The sequence below is a fragment of the Cervus elaphus genome, chromosome 29 (assembly GCF_910594005.1).
Source record: "Cervus elaphus chromosome 29, mCerEla1.1, whole genome shotgun sequence".
Classification (NCBI taxonomy): Eukaryota; Metazoa; Chordata; class Mammalia; order Artiodactyla; family Cervidae; genus Cervus; species Cervus elaphus.
The window spans coordinates 23,228,252-23,247,177 of NC_057843.1; the positions used below are offsets into that span (position 1 = coordinate 23,228,252).

The 18,926-nt window shown below is 37.7% G+C and overlaps 1 protein-coding gene across 5 annotated transcripts in view; it reads right to left on the bottom strand.

Moving 5' to 3' along the window:
* FOCAD (focadhesin) overlaps positions 1-18,926 on the bottom strand; it is a 293,625-nt gene that overhangs the window by 113,336 nt on the left and 161,363 nt on the right. For all 5 annotated transcript variants that reach the window (XM_043891497.1, XM_043891499.1, XM_043891500.1 and 2 more), the window contains 3 exons: positions 7,215-7,349; positions 3,472-3,522; positions 2,675-2,758 (listed from right to left, as the gene is read on the bottom strand). In XM_043891497.1, coding sequence (XP_043747432.1) covers positions 2,675-2,758; positions 3,472-3,522; positions 7,215-7,349 — 270 coding nt within the window. The remainder of the gene's footprint in view (positions 1-2,674; positions 2,759-3,471; positions 3,523-7,214; positions 7,350-18,926) is intronic.

Below are 18,926 nucleotides of genomic sequence, written 5' to 3' on the forward strand. Positions count from 1 at the left end.
AGACTAAATACTAAAGAGTATATGGCAGTTATTTAATAAAAGCTATTATGCCAGCTGGAATATTTCAGCAATAATAGCTAAAAATAAGGCAATCATTATGCTGTGATCTAAGTTAGAAAATGCTTATTTAAAATAGTAATAACAAAAAAGTATCTTTCTACAAACTGTACCTAACCTACTGGTAAGAGTCTGAAAATCAAATTTACATGTAACTTTTTCCTTTTTCTTTCTTTTTTTTAAAGAAGCTATGGGTATTGCTGATCACCACAGTGCAGCCTGAAATCCCATTTTTTAATTTTATGAGTCAAAGAACAAATCTTTTCTTAAGACTTCCTGTTTGTGATAACTGCATGACAAGCTGGCCGATCTGTCTTTGAGTTCTCAGTAACACGGGAAATCCTGCCTTGTGATGGATTTGGTTTTACGAGAGCCTATCGTCAGTCCCTTCAATTCAATTCAATAAACAGAAGCTTGCCTGGTTCCTACTGGCATCTAATCGTTGAATAAACTCAATCCAGAAGAAAAAGTCAACCCATCTTGAGGATCCCAAGAAATTCATAACAAAATTTCTTGCCATTTCACCCCTAGGATGGATTCTGGGTTATGTCACACATAACTTCTTCTAACACAATGTCTTCCTCACTCTCTAACGGCATTCAATAAACATTTGTAGGGACCTCTCTGGTGGTCCAGTGGTTAAGCTTTGCCTTCCACTGCAGGGGTTGGGGGTTTGATCCCTGGTTGGGGAGATCAAATTGCCAACATCTGATGGATCATAGAAAAAGCAAGAGAGTTCCAGAAAAACATCTATTTCTGCTTTAGTGACTATGCCAAATCCTTTGACTGTGTGGATCACAATAAACTGTGGAAAATTCTGAAAGAGATGGGAATACCAGACCACCTGACCTGCCTCTTGAGAAACCTGTATGCAGGTCAGGAAGCAACAGTCAGAACTGGACATGGAACAACAGACTGGTTCCATATAGGAAAAGGAGTACGTCAAGGCTGTATGTTGTCACCCTGCTTATTTAACTTATATGCAGAGTACATCATGAGAAACGCTAGGCTGGAAGAAGCACAAGCTGGAATCAAGATTGCCAGGAGAAATATCAATAACCTCAGATATGCAGATGACACCACCCTTATGGCAGAAAGTGAAGAAGAACTAAAGAGCCTCTTGATGAAAGTGAAAGAGGAGAGTGAAAAAGTTGGCTTAAAGCTCAACATTCAGAAAACTAAGATCATGCCATCTGGTCCCATCACTTCATGGCAAATAGATGGGGAAACAGTGGAAACAGGGGCTGACTTTATTTTTCTGGGCTCCAAAATCACTGCAGATGGTGACTGCAGCCATGAAATGAAGATGCTTACTCCTTGGAAGGGAAGTTATGACCAATCTAGACAGCATATTAAAAAGCAGAGACATTACTTTTGCCAACAAAGGTCCGTCTAGTCAAGGCTATGGTTTTTCCAGTGGTCATGTATGGATGTGAGAGTTGGACTGCGAAGAAAGCTGAGTGCCGAAAAATTGATGCTTTTGAAGTGTGGTGTTGGAGAAGACTCTTGAGAGTCCCTTGGACTGCAAGGAGATCCAACCAGTCTATCCTAAAGGAGATCAGGCCTGGGTGTTCATTGGTAGGACTGATGTTGAAGCTGAAACTCCAATACTTTGGCCACCTGATGCGAAGAGCTGACTCATTTGAAAAGACCCTGATGCTGGGAAAGATTGAAGGCAGGAGGAGAAGGGGACAACAGAGGATGAGATGGTTGGTTGGCATCACTGACTCAATGGATATGGGTTTGGGAGGACTCCGGGATTTGGTGATGGACAGGGAGGCCTGGTGTGCTGCAGTCCATGGGGTTGCAAAGAGTTGGACATGACTGAGCGACTGAACTGAACTGAACTGGGGAGTTAGGACCCCGCAAAAAAACCAAAACATAAAACAGAAGAAATACTGTAAAAAATTCAATAAAGACTTTAAAAATGGTCTACATAAAAAAAAAAAAAAGACTTTAAAAAATAAAATAAACGTTTGTATGTCCTGGAATTAGCAGTAACACTAAATGTGAAACCATACACTTTACTCCTTAATATAACTTGAGGATTGAAAGCTGGTTATATTAGGTAGATGTTAGAAAAGGTTGGTTGTTTTTAGTCTAAAAACTGAGATAATGTCATATAATGTGTTAACACTTAAAAGAGAGTGATACCTTCTTCAGCCAGTTCTCCAGGACTATCATTTCAAAATAAACAAATAAACAGCAGATTGTTTTCACAAGGCATCTCAAGTCTCCATCACAAATAAAGATCTTTGGCTGCCCAGGTGATAGAAAACCATCCTCTGTGCAGTCTGTGTTCGGGTAAAGTGGTTCCTAGTGTGACACCGATCTGCTCTGGGCACAGAAATGCAGTCACACAACCCATCACCTTATGGAGACTACATTTTGCTCCATCCATCTCTTCCATTTGCTTCAAAGAGATTTAAATTCACTATCTGTGAAGTCCAAGACCTCTACAATCTATAACAGATAAAACAAATAGTGAATATAAATTCTTATCTTACAAGGACAATATATCTAGAGTTACAGGTAAGAATCTCTTCCATAGAGGGATACAAATAAAGCTATAAACCCAGGAGAAAAGAGACAGCAGTGAGAAAGCTGAAAGGCCTACCTCTTCAGGCAGATGAAGAATTGTGTGGTCCCCGGCACCAAAGTGTGACAGAGATTTATAGGCAGCATTTGCGACAACTGGGTCCTAGTAAAATAAACAAAAGAAATGGCATATATTAAGTATCAACTCTGGAGGAAGAAAGAAAATTTTCCCTCACCAACCTTAATGTTCTATAGTCAGTGCTTTGGAAATGGTATTCACGCCTCACTTAGTATGTCCCAAGTAAAAGTAGAGAGAAAACAGCACTGGGCAGACACATAAGAAGCACCAAATATTTATCCTCGTTGGGACATTAAACGTAAAAATATGATTCTTCTCTGATTCTTCAGCTACTTCACAGGGAAAGTTGACCTTTTGGAATCTAAGTTTTTTCACTCATGAGTTGGGTACAATATCACCGACACATTTTTCCTCCATATTTCTTGATTGGAAATGACATTTAAAAATGGAGTGGGATTTTTATTCATTTGATGTGCTTATTGGTGGGAAGGGGCAAAGCAGGAAAGAGGAAGGACCATTAAAAATGAGAGACAATGGCAATAGTCCCTCTTCACATCCATCAGTATCACAAGGTAATAAGTGCATTTTATGGTGAAAATGTATTAACTGGCATAAATTAAGAATAATTTTTAAAATCTACACTTGTAGTCATAATTTTTAAATCAAAAATTTAAATTTTTTATCCTATTCTTATATTATAATTCTTTATAACACAGTTCTATAATTCTTATAATATTCTTGTATTACAATTCCTACCCCAGCTTGGTTCTGTTTCTCTGACACCCTTCTGACAGTACCTTGTTTTGAGTATGGTTCCAGAGGAAGCTGAGGACTTGAATTTTAAAATTCTGAAAAATCAACAAACAACAGAATAAATTCTAAGACAAAGAGAAAATTGAGAGTAAACAATCTAAAGTAGCAAATGTCAAAAGTAAATCACTTTCAAAATCATACCATGTGTAACTAACTTAATCTGTACTTACCTATCATTCATAAAATGAAAACACTCAGAAACAGATTCATCATCTAAACATATGGATATTTTAAATAAGGTGAGACTTTGAGATTATTAAATTTCACTTCACTTTTCACTTTCACTTTTTTCCCAACCATTTCTTACTGACCTCTCAAATCTCAGTACAAATGTTAAGATTACTCTCCTCTTTCAGGCCATTCCTAATCCCCTACCCAGACGAGAGTTCTCCCTTCTCCAAGCAGCCATATGGCACATGGCACACTTTAGCATTTAATGTGATTATCTGGGTATGTGGTTAATCTCTCCTAGCTTGTATAATCATTAATGCGGTATTTGTCTTTCTCATTTCAAAGGCTGGTATATAAAGAATATAAAGCCTACTCCCTCAAATGACAAATATTTAATAAATAAGTGAGCATGAAAAGCCATTTATCTTCTGGCACTTAATGTCTCCTTCATTTTAGCCACATCTAACTTCTTGCCCTGCTAGATCATATGAGGTTCCTTTATACCTCCTTGACTTTGCATATTCTCTTCAAAACTTCAATGGAAAGCAATACTTTAGTAATTCTTCATGATCCTAGCCCAATAGCACCAACTAAATAAAGTTTCTTTAGTGTCCTCCTAAGAATGTTGGTCACTTCCACCACCATACTCTCCTAGCCCTTTGATTAAATGCACTCAACAAATGCTATTGTAATTATTATTGCTTATGTCTATATCCTTTACCAACTTTTGAGCTTTTTTTTTTTTTTTTTCAATATTGTGTATTTATTCACCATCAAATTTTACAACAGTATGGTGATTTTCTTCAGGTATAATTTATTAAATTTGACATCCAAAAAAGCCTTCCTATATAGCTAGGAGCTTTTTCCATTTCATTGAAAGATCCAGGGATAAAGGCAGGGATTGACAATGTGGTATAATGAAGCTAGAAAGTGCTGGGTTTAGAAAACAGCTTTCACTTAGAAACTGCAGTATTGGTTCAGTTATTTGTCTTGCATGTAGCAGATACTCAGTAAATGTATGTTTAATAAATGAGTCAACCTCTCAAAACCTCAGATTCTCTTGTTATAATATGAAAAATACTTTCTCATCAGATATTAGAACTAATACTGTGACATAAAGTAACTAGTGCTGGGAGTATAACTACTTAAAATAGTATCTATTTTATTATTATTATCTATTATTAGTATCTATTATTTATTAGTATCTCTAAGGCCTAGTACAGTTTTAATAAATATATTCTGAGTCAATGAATGAATGTATCCAGCACTTTAAAAAGCAATTCAGAAAACACATTAATTGAAACATGGACTCTATTTTCAACAAGCTTATATTTTAATGGAGATAATATTTGTGCACATGTACCTGAAGTAAATATAAAATAGAAATAAAAGTTCTTAAGACAGTATAGATAAAGAACTTTGGGAACAACAGACTCCTTGAAGAAAAATTCTCAACGGATGGGATAACTTAAACTGATTTTTTATTTCCTAAAATAGACTTTAAAATTAGAGATGAAAAAGAAAGTAATTCAAGACAGAAAGAACAACATGAACAAAGGAAAAGAAATAGAAACATTTGGAAACAGAGAAGGTTTGAAACTACAAGTGGTTTGGTTTTCCTGGAGTGCAGGGGGCAGAAAAGTAGAGTGAGGCCCGATTCTAAAAAACTTATTGGGTGCGTATAAACCAACTGGACTTCTTTTTTTAGGTAAACAAAAGGCATTTGAGGTGAGGTGATATGGGATAGCAATGACCTAAGAAATGCTTTGGGAAAATTACATTTAACTCGGTCTTACATGCCAACAAACTCTAAGCAATTAATAGAAAAAAAAGTATTTAAACACACATAGGAAGAGAGAGGGGGAAGGAGGGAAGGAGAAAGAGAAGGAAGGAGAAAGTGGGGAAGGTGGGCAGAAAGGAAGGGACAGAGTGAGTCAGAATGGCAGATGGAGGGGGGCTTTCTCTACATTTCTCCCCTTCTGCTCCAAGTGGGCTCCGGTCACTGAAGGAATCTCCCTTACTAGGAGAAAACTGATGGATAGAACGTCCCAAAGCTGCTGTGTGAACAACAGGGGAATCCTAATATTATTATAAGCATGAAGAGAAACCAAAACAAAATGTCAGCAGATAAGAATGTAAAATTTGAAGGGAAAAAACACATTCCAAAAGACAACTTATACCTATGTGAGCAAACATAAAAAACCAACACACAAACCACTTCACACATTAACCTGTAATAAAATCTGAATAACTCAAAGTACAGGCAGCACAAAGGTATATGAGTTCAGTTCTTAAAGACAGAAAATAAATATACACAACATGACATACAAAGTCCTTATTTTGGTTTTTAGTCTGAGCTCCTTATCAGTAGCCTGGCAGACTTTCTGACATCATAAAGGTATGTATCCGTGAATGGCAGTCATAAAAAAAAGACTGTTGGTGAGTTATATACTCTAGGAGTCTTGAACTGATTATTTTTTTAATACCCCCAAACAAAAGCCCGAATGTGAGAATAAACTCACAATATCCTGTACTGGTTCATTCATTCATTCAATAACTAGTTTCTGAATACATATTATGTGCCATGCTAGATATTGTGCCCCTGGTGAGGACAAATTTGATTTTACTCACTGTGTAGCATTTAGAATGACTGGAACAAGTATTATCTTACACTTCTGTCTTACCATGTGATCTAAAACAAGTAAGGGGCTATTCCTGGAATCTTATGGAGGGCTAGTTTATCAAACTCTGTGAAGCATTAAATCAAAGTAAAAGTTTACCAAGACTTCAAGTGAAAATTAATTGAAGCTCTTTGAAAGAAAAGTAAAAAACATGAGCTTAAACGAGGTTATGGCTACAAAAGTGGAGATATAAGTGAATCTGCCACCCTCACTTCATTCACAGAAGAGAAAATAAAGAAAATGTTAAACAGAAGCACATGAATCTTTTAGCAAAATGTCTTCCACCAAGTGGTTCATTACAATGCCAAATACTGACTAGTTCATAAAATTATTTTCCTCTCCTAGGACAGTTTGATTTTACAATCATCTTCGTGGAAGAAAATACATGAAGAGCAAAGATGCATATTGGAAATGTAAACTATTAATAACACATAAAAAATAAAATCTCTATGCCCAAGCTAGAAGCAAAGTACAAATAACACTATGTCTACACTACTGGGAAAGTCTGCCCTGCCTTACTAAATCCTCTGTAATACTTTGTAGAATTTTAAACACCAACAAAACACATTTAAACTGTTGGTCTCGTGGATTTTATTATTTTAGAAACATACTGGCTTTTAATAATCTTGACTATACTTTCATAATAAAACTTGGCATCCTTCACGTAAGTAAGTCTTAAAGACAGAGGACTGATAAGGGTGGATATCCGTCTATTCCTAGGAGTCCATAAAGATATCAACATGTTCGCAGAACTAAAAGCACTAAAGGATTTTTGGCAAACACAAAATTACGAATAATTTTTTCCCAAAAGTAATGGTAAAGCACACGTTTTCCCAATGTAGAAACAGACAATTTGTTGAGATCCAAACACATACCTCATATTCAGCTGTATTGACTGTTAAGGAAGGAACCAGAGAAAACAGTTCACTGAGGGTCTTCAAAATGAGAGGTCTTGTGTCACAACTCAGCTTTGGGGAGAGAGCATTCCAGGTGGAGCGAATACAAACCACCTGTGAAGCAAACACAAAAGTCAATACCTAACAAAATCCCAGCTCATCTGAAGCCATTAGTAAAGGGTACTGTCTTTTAGTATGAGGAAACTTAAGAATAAGAACTCTTAGAAGATAGGATTTGATAAGTTATCACCTCTCAGAAGAAATTATATAAACTAACATAAACTGTTGTTGAAGAAGATCCAGCCTGCCTCCCACAACTGCTTTTTTATAGCTTTATTTTGGTTAACCAAAGAAATAAAACTCTCTCTCTCATGCATGAATACACACAAAATTAACTCTAGATTACCTACAAACATTCCTGAATAGCCATTCTCTGAAAATAAAGACGGGTAAGATAACGCTAGTACATTTATAAATCCAAGTATTTACAATTTTTTATAGTTTTCCATCCTGCTGAAACTATATCACCACTCAGAAAATTGAGATGTTAGTAAATACAAATCAAGCGCTCTCAAATCATCTTACAAATTTCTACATGAGGTCAGTTCAGTTCAGTCACTCAGTCGTGTCCGACTCTTTGCGACCCCATGAATCGCAGCACGCCAGGCCTCCCTGTCCATCACAAACTCCTGGAGTTCACTCAAACTCATGTCCATCGAATCGGTGATGCCATCCAGCCATCTCATCCTCTGTCATCCCCTTCTCCTCCTGCCCCTAATCCCTCTCAGCATCAGGGTCTGTTCCAATGAGTCAACTCTTCCCATCAGGTGGCCAAAGTATTGGAGTTTCAGCTTCAGCATCAGTCTTTCCAATGAACACCCAGGACTAATCTCCTTTAGGATAGACTGGTTGGATCTCCTTGCAGTCCAAGGGACTCTCAAGAGTCTTCTCCAACACCACACTTCAAAAACATCGATTTTTCAGCGCTCAGCTTTCTTTATAGTCCAACTCACATCCATATATGACCACTGGAAAAACCATAGCCTTGACTAGACGGACCGTTGTTGGCAAAGTAATGTCTCTGCTGTTTAATATGATATCTAGGTTGGTCATAACTTTCCTTCCAAGGAGTAAGAGTCTTTTAATTTCATGGCTGCAATCACCATCTGCAGTGATTTTGGAGCCCAGAAAAATAAAGTCAGCCACTGTTTCCACTGTTTCCCCATCTATTTGCCATGAAGTGATGGGATCAGATGGCATGATCTTAGTTTTCTGAATGTTGAGCTTTAAGCCAACTTTTTCACTCTCCTCTTTCACTTTCATCAAGAGGCTTTTGTTAGGTGAATTATTTTATTATTTAAAATAGTAACTTAAAATTTTGTTGTAAAAGTCATTTAAGATTTTAAGAGGCTGTTAAATGATAAAAATTAAACTAAGAAATGTCATTTCTAGCTTGATCCACTTTCCTTAAACCAAGTATTCTTAGATCATTTCAAGATCTGGTTTATGGATGTTCAAATATCTTCTTAAATTCAACTCCAACTACAACAGATGATTTCTTCACTTACAGATATTTTACTAAGACTTTAAAACTCAGACAGGAAGAGTGACAACACACATCAATTAGAGTTGAACAAGGATTAATCTTTTTAAAACACTACAGTCTTTTCTCTTAAGCTTCAATTAACACACACAATTGATTTTCATCTACTAACATAAACTGGGTTTCCCAGGTAGCTCAGTGGTAAAGAATCTGCCTGCCAATGCAGGAGATGCAGGTTGGATCCCTGGGTGAGGGATATCCTCTGGAGTAGGAAATGGCAACACACTCCAGTATTCTTACCTGGGTAAATCCCATGAACAGAGGAGCCTGGCAGCCTACAGTCCATGGGATCGCAAGGAGTTGGACATGACTGAATGACTGAGTACACACACTAACTCAAATTATTTAGGAAACACTACATAAGGTAAATGAAATAATATATATTTAAGGACACAGATTAAGGAAAGACTCAAATATAGCAGAAAGTATCTCAGAAAACTTGGATTAAGTGCTTTTGCTCTTATTTCCCACTTTCCATGAAAGAGCAGAAAAATGCTCTTTGACTTGGGATCCACTACAAATTTGGATTTCACCATCACTAAGGGTTGTACTTCTGTCAGGCATGACATTAGGCACATTTATACAAAGTAGCTCTAATATTACAAAACAGCAATATTTGAAATTAAAAAAAAAAAAAACCAATCCTTTAAAAGCTACCAACTCAACATAGACTATATACCCAGAGTAGTATACAGCACTAAGCAGAATAATAAAATATAAAATACAATCTAACCTTCAAAGAATTTACCACCTTATCAAACAGAAAGAGAAATGTACATAACTCTAAATTATTAGAAAACAAATGGTACATGATTAGATTTTTAAATATTTCCAACAGAAAATAGGCTTAGGAGGAATCCAGGTAGGAAAGCTATGTCAGTGAGTGGGAGTCATTAAAGCGTCAAGAAGCAGAAAGTCTAGAGATAGGACTTGAAGAAGGAATGGAAAGAAATCAGGCAGACCTTTCACAAGGAAGTGGAAAGCATAAGCCAAAACACAAATAAAGAAAGTTGTAGGCATGCTTGAGTCCTGGTGAAGAAAGGCTGGTGTAGATTAAAGAGCACCTAGAATAGCAAAGCAGTTTGGATCAGAATCAAAAGGAAAAGGAAACCTCCAGAGATTTCTGAGTTGGGCAATAAACTAAATTCAAATGCTATTTTTGAAAGATTCTTCTGGTAGTCTTATAGTCAAACTCAAAGTTGTCATGAACTTCTCTAATTCTTATTTCCCCCAGTCCTTCACATAAGAGCCTCAAAAGTTTTCCAAAAATCATACACTCAATATAATCACTGATTATCCATGCCTTCCCCTTATTTTAAATGCCTATTTAATTCCAGCCTTCTTTGTTTCAAGACCAAGTTTAAATCTCAATTCTACAATTAACTTTTCTCTTACAATTCAGGCCTTCATTTTATCCCTTTCTTTCCTCTAACTTCCAGCATTTAAAACTCTATACTTCCCAACTTAGCATTTAATTATATACTGCCTAGTATTGATCACTATTTTCGTGAATATAAATTGTCTTCTCAACTAGATATTAAGCTCCATGAAGACAATGACCACATCTTCTAGTTCTCACTCTCCGCTCATCTAACACACTAATAATTATATCAGATTGTCAGTAGTTATCAACTACTGATGATACTGGAACCTGAGAAGTAGTAAATCTGAGATAGAAAAGGAAAGGATTAAAAGGTCTTGGACAATGAATTGGAAAGTAAGATGATTTGGGCCTAGAGACCTGGGTGAATAAAAAGCAAAATAATAAAATGGAGGGGAAGCTGGAAGGAGCATCTTTGCAGGAAATGGGGGGATGGATATGTTTAACTGGAGTTTTTGGAAAGACATCCAGAGAGAAATATTCTGTAGGCATTAGGGAAAAACTCAGATGTAAGGCTGGCTAATGACAGTTTTGTCATTTAAACATTTGTATTGACCAAAAGCCAGGAAGAAGTATAGTCTCATACATGTTCTGATGCACTTTGCAGATCAACAAAAAAGATGCCTGGCCACCAATTATGGAAGTACAAACGGGGGCCTTGTCTTTTCCATAGTGGTGAGTGGGGAGTGAGGCTACATTCTCCAGGTATTTTCAAAGGTTTACACATTTTAAAAGTCTTTTTCCTAAAAAGTTTGGAAATTAATGCCTGAAATGGTACTCTACACATAGACTATGAGAAGACATTCTAGCAGCTCAACAATGAATTGTGCCTTAATTGTAAGCAAGGTATACCTGCCAGGAATTATCAGTAAATCTAGGCTTGCCCATACACAATCAGGAGCAGGAAAGTCTTTAATAAGGAAGGCTGCTTTCTCTGACCTTCCCAACACTGGGCCATTCTTGACTAGATCTTAGAGATTGTCTGACCCTGAGGGCTCCTTGGATTCAACCTATTACCACCTTGCTATGTCCACCTCCTAGAACTGTATGGATGTCATCCACTAGCCTTATGATCTGTGCAGTCTGTCATATTATATCAGATGAGCCAAGATCATGGTCCTGGTCCCAACGGGCTTGTTTTACCTTAACAATTCATTGCTCAATGACTTGTCTGTTTTCAAAATACAGATTGACTTCAGGCTCCAACACATAATGGGCGACACTTGAAATGACTGATAAAGAGGAAACTTTTTTACATACTCTTGAGCTGAAATGCAAAAATTGAGAGTGGGGGTAATTAGCCAAGGCCAGAAATAAAGAGGAAAATACCTGCACTATGGCAGTAAAAGGAGGTTGTCAGTTTCCATAACCTAATAGCTTGAGTTTAAATGCACACATGGAAAGAGGAGGTACTGTCTTTAGCCTGTAGTAGGCAGGGAGTTGGGATGGAGACCTCCACATAAAACCACCATCCTTGAAGGGCTGGACTGTTAGTGTAATGGTTGGACTAGAAACCACTGAGCTGAGAAACTAACATAAAAAATGGCAGTAAGCTGGAGGCTCCTGGATCACTCTTGGAAAGCACTCCCATAATATATAATCCAAATGATTTGCACAGAAAAATAAAACAAATCCCTCTAAAAATAAGTTTATAGCTTTATTCATTATAATATGATTATTTAACACCAAAGACAAACAATCATCAGAGCTAAATGGTAGAAAATACACGCTATCTACAAAGGAGTAAATTAGAATAACAACAAACTTTTCAAAATTAACAAGACCAAATGACCATGAAATAAGATCTTAAAAGTGCTGAGGAAAAAAATCCACAATTCAACAGTAATGGTAAAACAAGCAAAACCAAAATAGAAGGAGCAATACCTAGGCATTATATTATGCAGATATGGCACAAACAAACGACTCAGAATATCTTGCTTAGTTTGTCTATGAGATTTTGGAGAATTCATTCCGAGTGCTAACATTATGCACATTTTGTTGCCATTTCTGTTTCTTGGGGAGAATGACACTTTTCCATGCTATTCCTCCAAAAGAACCTTAGCAACACTAAACAGCACAGATTAAGGAGACCCAATGCAGCATGATATACTGGAAAGAGCTCATGACTGGAGTTATAAACCTCAGGTTCTCCTATTTGGTAGTTGTGGGACTATGGCAAAGTCATTAATCTCATTCAATCTGTTTCCGCAGCTGCAAAACAGAAAATAATACTACTAACATCTGCTCCATGTATAGCACAAGGTTAATAGTAAAGGCAATATTGAGGCAACTGTATGCAAACATGCTTTATACACTGTAAAAGAAAGTTATTGATGGAAAAATAACAAATCATAAAAGAATCAGGGTCTTTGCTTCAATTCTTGTGCCGTAAGAATGCATTTGTTTCTTTGCAGAGGCAATAGATGCCTATTATTCTAATTTTAGCTCCAAAAGCTATTTCTAGCAATTCCAAAGAACAGCCTACTCCTTTTGTCCTGATGTTTTACTCCAGCAGAGGGAAAGCTTTATAAAAACCTTTAGGCTATGAAAACCACCTTATTTTCCCTTTTCATAATGAAGGTAAAAGAAACTGCCTTCACAATTAAGAGGACTCGAGTCATCATCATGCCGTGAAACCCTCTTAAGCTAATTCAGTTCACACAATTCATAAAACAGGACACTTCTGTTACCAAAATACAATAACGGGCTAAGAGAGAGTTTAAGGAGCCACAATCAATGGAGCAGAAACAATGGGGAAAATAACATTCTTTCTAATCCTAATAACATGGGGTTAAAGGTTATAAGTATTAAAAAATGACTAGCACAGGTTTATTTAAGCAACTTCACAGTCTTTTAATGTCTGAGTCCAGGGTATTATGAAAGCAGTCTTGTAGAAAACAATAGGAATAAATATTGAGTTGCCTTTTTAAAAGTCCCTTATAATGTAAAGGGACAGAATTTCTGATGATTAGAGTTGCTCAACTTCTATCCTGTTGATGGCAAGTAATGGAAAGACATATATCTAAATCCCAAATTGTGGCATAGTGAATACAAAATATGTGTGCTTGATGGGATAAAATGACTGTCATACTAACAATCCCTAACATAATTATGCCATTTCCAAAGAAGGCAAGACAGAGGTCTTCAAATTGTTCCATATTTCTGAAAAACTGGCAGTTTGCAGTACAGACTTATAATTCTTATATCTGCATAGAAGAGGCTGGAACTGTAGAAGTGGTTCAAGTAGAAACGAGTATTTATTAATACTAAACAGATCGATCTAGATATCAAGTCACCCTAAAGACTTGCTATGCAGTGGCCCAGGATTTTAGGTTTCTCTTTTATTTCCCCTCGTGAGCAGCTGCAGCATCCCTGAGACACCTCCCTATAGGGAATAGTAACTTCCAATGCAAACTCCATTGATTTCTCTGCAGGAACAGAAAGAAATGACACAAAGAGCTCCCTGCAGGGACGTTCACTTTTCAGTTTTGCTAGATTCTGTCTGGATTAATTATCTATTTCATGTCGGACATTCTTCTGGCATGAACTACCAAATTCACAGTAAGATTGTGTCAGAAATATTCTTTGACAAAAAAATGATTAGCACTTTATTCCTCACAAATAACCAGAGGGAATTTTTCAAAAAGGCCAGTTCCTTCCCCTTTTCAGATAAATGGAATTTAGACTCCAAGGTAAAAAAGAAAACTAATAGAAATTCAATCAAAATAGCTTAAAAAAAAAAACTGCTTAGAAGTTGTTTAGCAGATGCAAATATATGGCTATATAATAACTACATAATCAATAAAACATACCCCATGAAGACAATACTGCACAAAGCTGAAAAAATTCTGTTGTAACTAAAATTCAGGTGTAACCAAAGAGCTTCCTGTAGGGCCTCAAAGAAAATAATAGCCAGTGACATCATAAGAGTTTAGATTTAACAAGCTACAACATGGATGAACCTTAAAAATGCCAGGCTAAAAAAAAAAAAAAACAAAAAAAACACGCCAGGCTAACTATGGAGAACAGTGGAGATCCATTTAAAAATTAAGAATAAAACTACCATATGACCCAGCAATCTCACTACTGGGCATATACCCTGTGGAGATCCATTTAAAAATTAAGAATAAAACTACCATATGACCCAGCAATCTCACTACTGGGCATATACCCTGAGGAAATCACAGTTCAAAAAGATACAAGTATGCCAATGTTCATTGCAGCACTATTTGCAATAGCCAGGATGTGAGGCACCCCAGATGCCCATCAACAGATGAATGGATAAGATGTGGAGGATATATACATACGTATGTACATGGAGGATAACTGCTTTACAATGTTGTGCTGGTTTCTGCCACACCACAGTGCGAGTCAGTCTAATTGTGTGTGTGCATATTCTCTCCCTCCTGAGCTGCCCCCTCCCCTCCCATCCCACTCTAAGGAGTCACAGAGCCAGGCCGGGCTCACTGTGCTATAGAGCAGGGATATATACATATAGACAATGTATATATGTATATACAGCAGATATATACATATACACAACGAAATATTATTCAGCCATAAAAAGGAACGAATCTGAGTCAGTTCCAGTGAGGCAGATGAACCCAGAGCCAGTTATACAGAATGAAGTAGGTCAGAAAGAGAACAATATCCCACATAATGCATATATATGCAATCTAGAAAAATAGTACTGATGAACCTATTTGCAGGGAAGGAATGGAGATGCAGATGTAGAGAACAGACTGTGAACACAGTGCGGGAAGAGGGTGGGACGAATTGAGAAAGTAGCATTGATGTATGTGCACTATCATGGGTAAAATAGTTAGCTAGTGGGCAGCCGCTATGTAACACAGGGAGCCCGGCCTGGCTCTGTGACGACTTACAGTGGGATGGGAGGGGAAAGGGAGGCTAAGAGGGAGAGAATACACACATACACACACAATTCAGACTGACTTGCACTGTGGTATGGCAGAAACCAACACAACACTGTAAAGCAATTATCCTCCAAGTTAAAAAAAACACACTCCAGGTTGTGTGAAAGAAGCCAGTCACAAAATACAACATATTATATGACTCCATTTATACAAAATGGAAAACAGGCAAATTTAGAGAGACTAAAAGTAAATTACTGATTGTATAGGGTCAGGGGCAGGGGAGGGATAGAGGCAATGTGTGATGATAGCTAGGGGGTACAGAGCTTCTTTCGGGGGTGATGAAAATGTTCTAAACTTGAAAGTCATGATGGTTGCAAAACTCTGTCAATATATTAGAAATCATCAAAGTGTAAACTGTAAACAAGTGAATTGTACTATTTGTGAATTTTATCTCATTAAATCTTTTTATCAAAACAAAAAAAGAGTTCAGATTTAGTGTGGACCTGTTTGACACCAGGGAAACATACTTTGGTATCAGAGAACTCTAAGCTGGAACCTTACGTGTGCCACTAATTAGCTAAATGACCTTCAGTTTCCTCCTCTGCAAAATGAAGGGTTGTGCTTGTATTAAGACTCTCTGGAGAAATAAAACCAACGAAAAAGAAAAGAAGGAGGGGAGGGAGAAAGATAAATAAAAATAGGGAGATGGATAAAGAAAAAGATTTATTAGAGGAATTGTCTCAAACAGTTGTGGGGGTCAACAAGTCCCCCAGTCTGCAAGCTGGAGAACCAGGAAGGCAAGTGATGCAAATCAGCTCAACTTCCAAGACGTGAGAACCAGGTGGCTGCAGTGTAAGTCACAGGGTCTGCAGGCGCAAGAACCAGGAGCCCCAAAGTCTGGGGGCAAGAGAAGAAGGATGCCCCAAATCAAGAAGAGAATTTACCCTTCCTCACCGTTTTTGTTCCATTCCAGTCATCATTGGATTAGTTGATGCCTCCACACTGTTAAGGGCAGATCTTGTTTCTAAGCCTAGGATTCAAATGCTAATCCCTGTCAGAAATACCCTCACAGACACACCCAGAATATATGTTTTACCAACTATCTGGGCATTTCGTAGGCCTGTCAAGTTGGCATAGAAAATGTACTATCACAATATAAAAAAATTGAAAACAAAATACTCATCAATAAAAGATTGAGCAACATATGAAAATGCAATACACAATGAAATACTATGTAAGTGTAAAAAAATGTATATACATATTGCCAGGAAAAAAGTACACACTATATTAAGATGAAAAAATCAGGTTAGTATGCTCAATAAAGGGTGTTCCCCAGTGGCTCAGACAGTAAAGAATCTGCCTGCAATGTGGGAGACCCAGGTTCAAACCCTGGGTCAGGAAGATCCCCTGGAGAAGAGAGTGGCAACACACTCCAATATTCTTGCCGGGAAAATCCAAGGGACAGAGGAGCCTATGGGCTGCCGTCTACGGGATCGCACAGAGTTGGACACGACTGAGCGACTTAGCAGCAGCAGCTAGTTTCTGGAAGCTGCCAGTATTCCATGGGTCATGATTCCTTCCTCACACCATCACACCACCTTTTCTTCCATATCAGTTGTCACGCTACATTCTTTCTTTACGGTAGTTAAATCTGTCTCCTTCTTAAAGGCACACCTGTGATTACATTTAGGGTACCACACAGATATGGTAGGGAGCTAACAGAAGCAGAAGATATTAAGAAGAGGTGGCGAGAATACCGAGAAGAACTGTACAAAAAAGATCTTCACGACCTGGATAATCATGATGGTGTGACCACTCACCTAGAGCCAGACATCCTGGAATGTGAAGCCAAGTGGGCTTTAGGAAGCATCACTACAAACAAAGCTAGTGGAGGTGATGGAATTCCTGTTGACCTATTTCAAATCCTACAAGATGATGCTGTGAAAGGGCTGCTCTCAATGTATCAGCAAATTTGGAAAACTCAGCAGTGGCCACAGGATGGGAAAAGGTCAGTTTTCATTCCAATCGCAAAAAAAGGCAATGCCAAAGAAGGCTCAAACTACTGCACAATTGCACTCATCTCACATGCCAGTGAAGTAATGCTCAAAACTCTCCAAGCCAGGATTTAGCAATATGTGAACTGAGAACTTCCAGATGTTCAAGCTGGTTTTAGAAAAGGCAGAAGAACCAGAGATCAAATTGCCAACATCCGCTGGATCATCAAAAAAGTAGGAGAGTTCCAGAAAAACATCTATTTCTGCTTTAGTGACTATGCCAAAGCCTTTGACTGTGTGGATCACAATAAACTGTGGAAAATTCTGAAAGAGATGGGAATACCAGACCACCTGACCTGCCTCTTGAGAAACCTGTATGCAGGTCAGGAAGCAACAGTCAGAACTGGACATGGAACAACAGACTGGTTCCATATAGGAAAAGGAGTACGTCAAGGCTGTATATTGTCACCCTGCTTATTTAACTTATATGCAGAGTACATCATGAGAAATGCTGGGCTGGAAAAAACACAAGCTGGAATCAAGATTGCTGGGAGAAATATCAATAACCTCAGATATGCAGATGACACCATCCTTGTGGCAGAAAGTGAAGAACTAAAGAGCCTCTTAATGAAAGTGAAAGAGGGGAGTGAAAAAGTTGGCTTAAAGTTCAACATTCAGAAAACTAATATCATGGCATCCAATCTCATCACTTCATGGCAAATAGATGGAGAAACAGTGGAAACAGTGGCAGACTTTATTTTGGGGGGCTCCAAAATCATTGCAGATGGTGACTGCAGCCATGAAATTAAAAGACACTTACTCCTTGGAAGGAAAGTTATGACCAACTTAGACAGCATATTAAAAAGCAGAGACATTACCTTGCCAATAAAGGTCTGTCTAGTCAAGGCTATGGTTTTTCCAGTAGTCATGTATGGATGTGAGAGTTGGACTATAAAGAAAGCTAAGTGCCGAAGAATTGATGCTTTTGAACCATGGTGTTGGAGAAGACTCTTGAGAGTCCCTTGGACTGCAAGAAGATCCAACCGGTCCATCCTAAAGGAAATCAGTCTTGGGTGTTCATTGGAAGGACAGATGTTGAAGCTGAAACTCCAATGCTTTCGCCTCCTCATGTGAAGAGCTGACTCATTTGAAGGGACCCTGATGCTAGGGAAGATTGAGGGCAGGAGGAGAAGGGGACAACAGAGGATGAGATGGTTGGATGGCATCACCGACTCAATGGAAATGAGTTTGGGTGGACTCCGGGATTTGGTGATGCACAGGGAGGCCTGGCATGCTGTGGTCCATGGGGTCGCAAAGAGTCGCACATGACTGAGTGACTGTACTGAACTGAACTGATAGTCCAGGATAATCTACACATCTCAAGATCTTTAATGTCATCATATACACAAAATCCCCTTTATTATATAGGATGACAATCATAGGTTCCAGAGATTAGGACCTGGATATCTTTGAGGGTCATTATTCAGCCTACAGGAATAATTTAAAAATGCTTTCATAGTGGTAGTTGATGTACAGCTTTATGAATCTACCAAAAAATCACCAAACTGTGCACTTTATAAGAGTGAACTTTATGATATGTGAATTATATCTCAGTAAAACTGTGACTTTTTAAAAAAGACACAGTTGTCTGAAAAAATATAGCTATTACACAGCTCAAAAAAATAAAAGGCAAACAATTTGTGTGTAGTTGTGCTCAGGCATACCATAAAGGAATGAAGAAAATTCCATAAACTCAAGGTTAATAGTGCTTCAGATAAATCTTTTAACAACCCATATGTGGAATCAGCATGTCTAGTAAAATGACATAACCACATACAC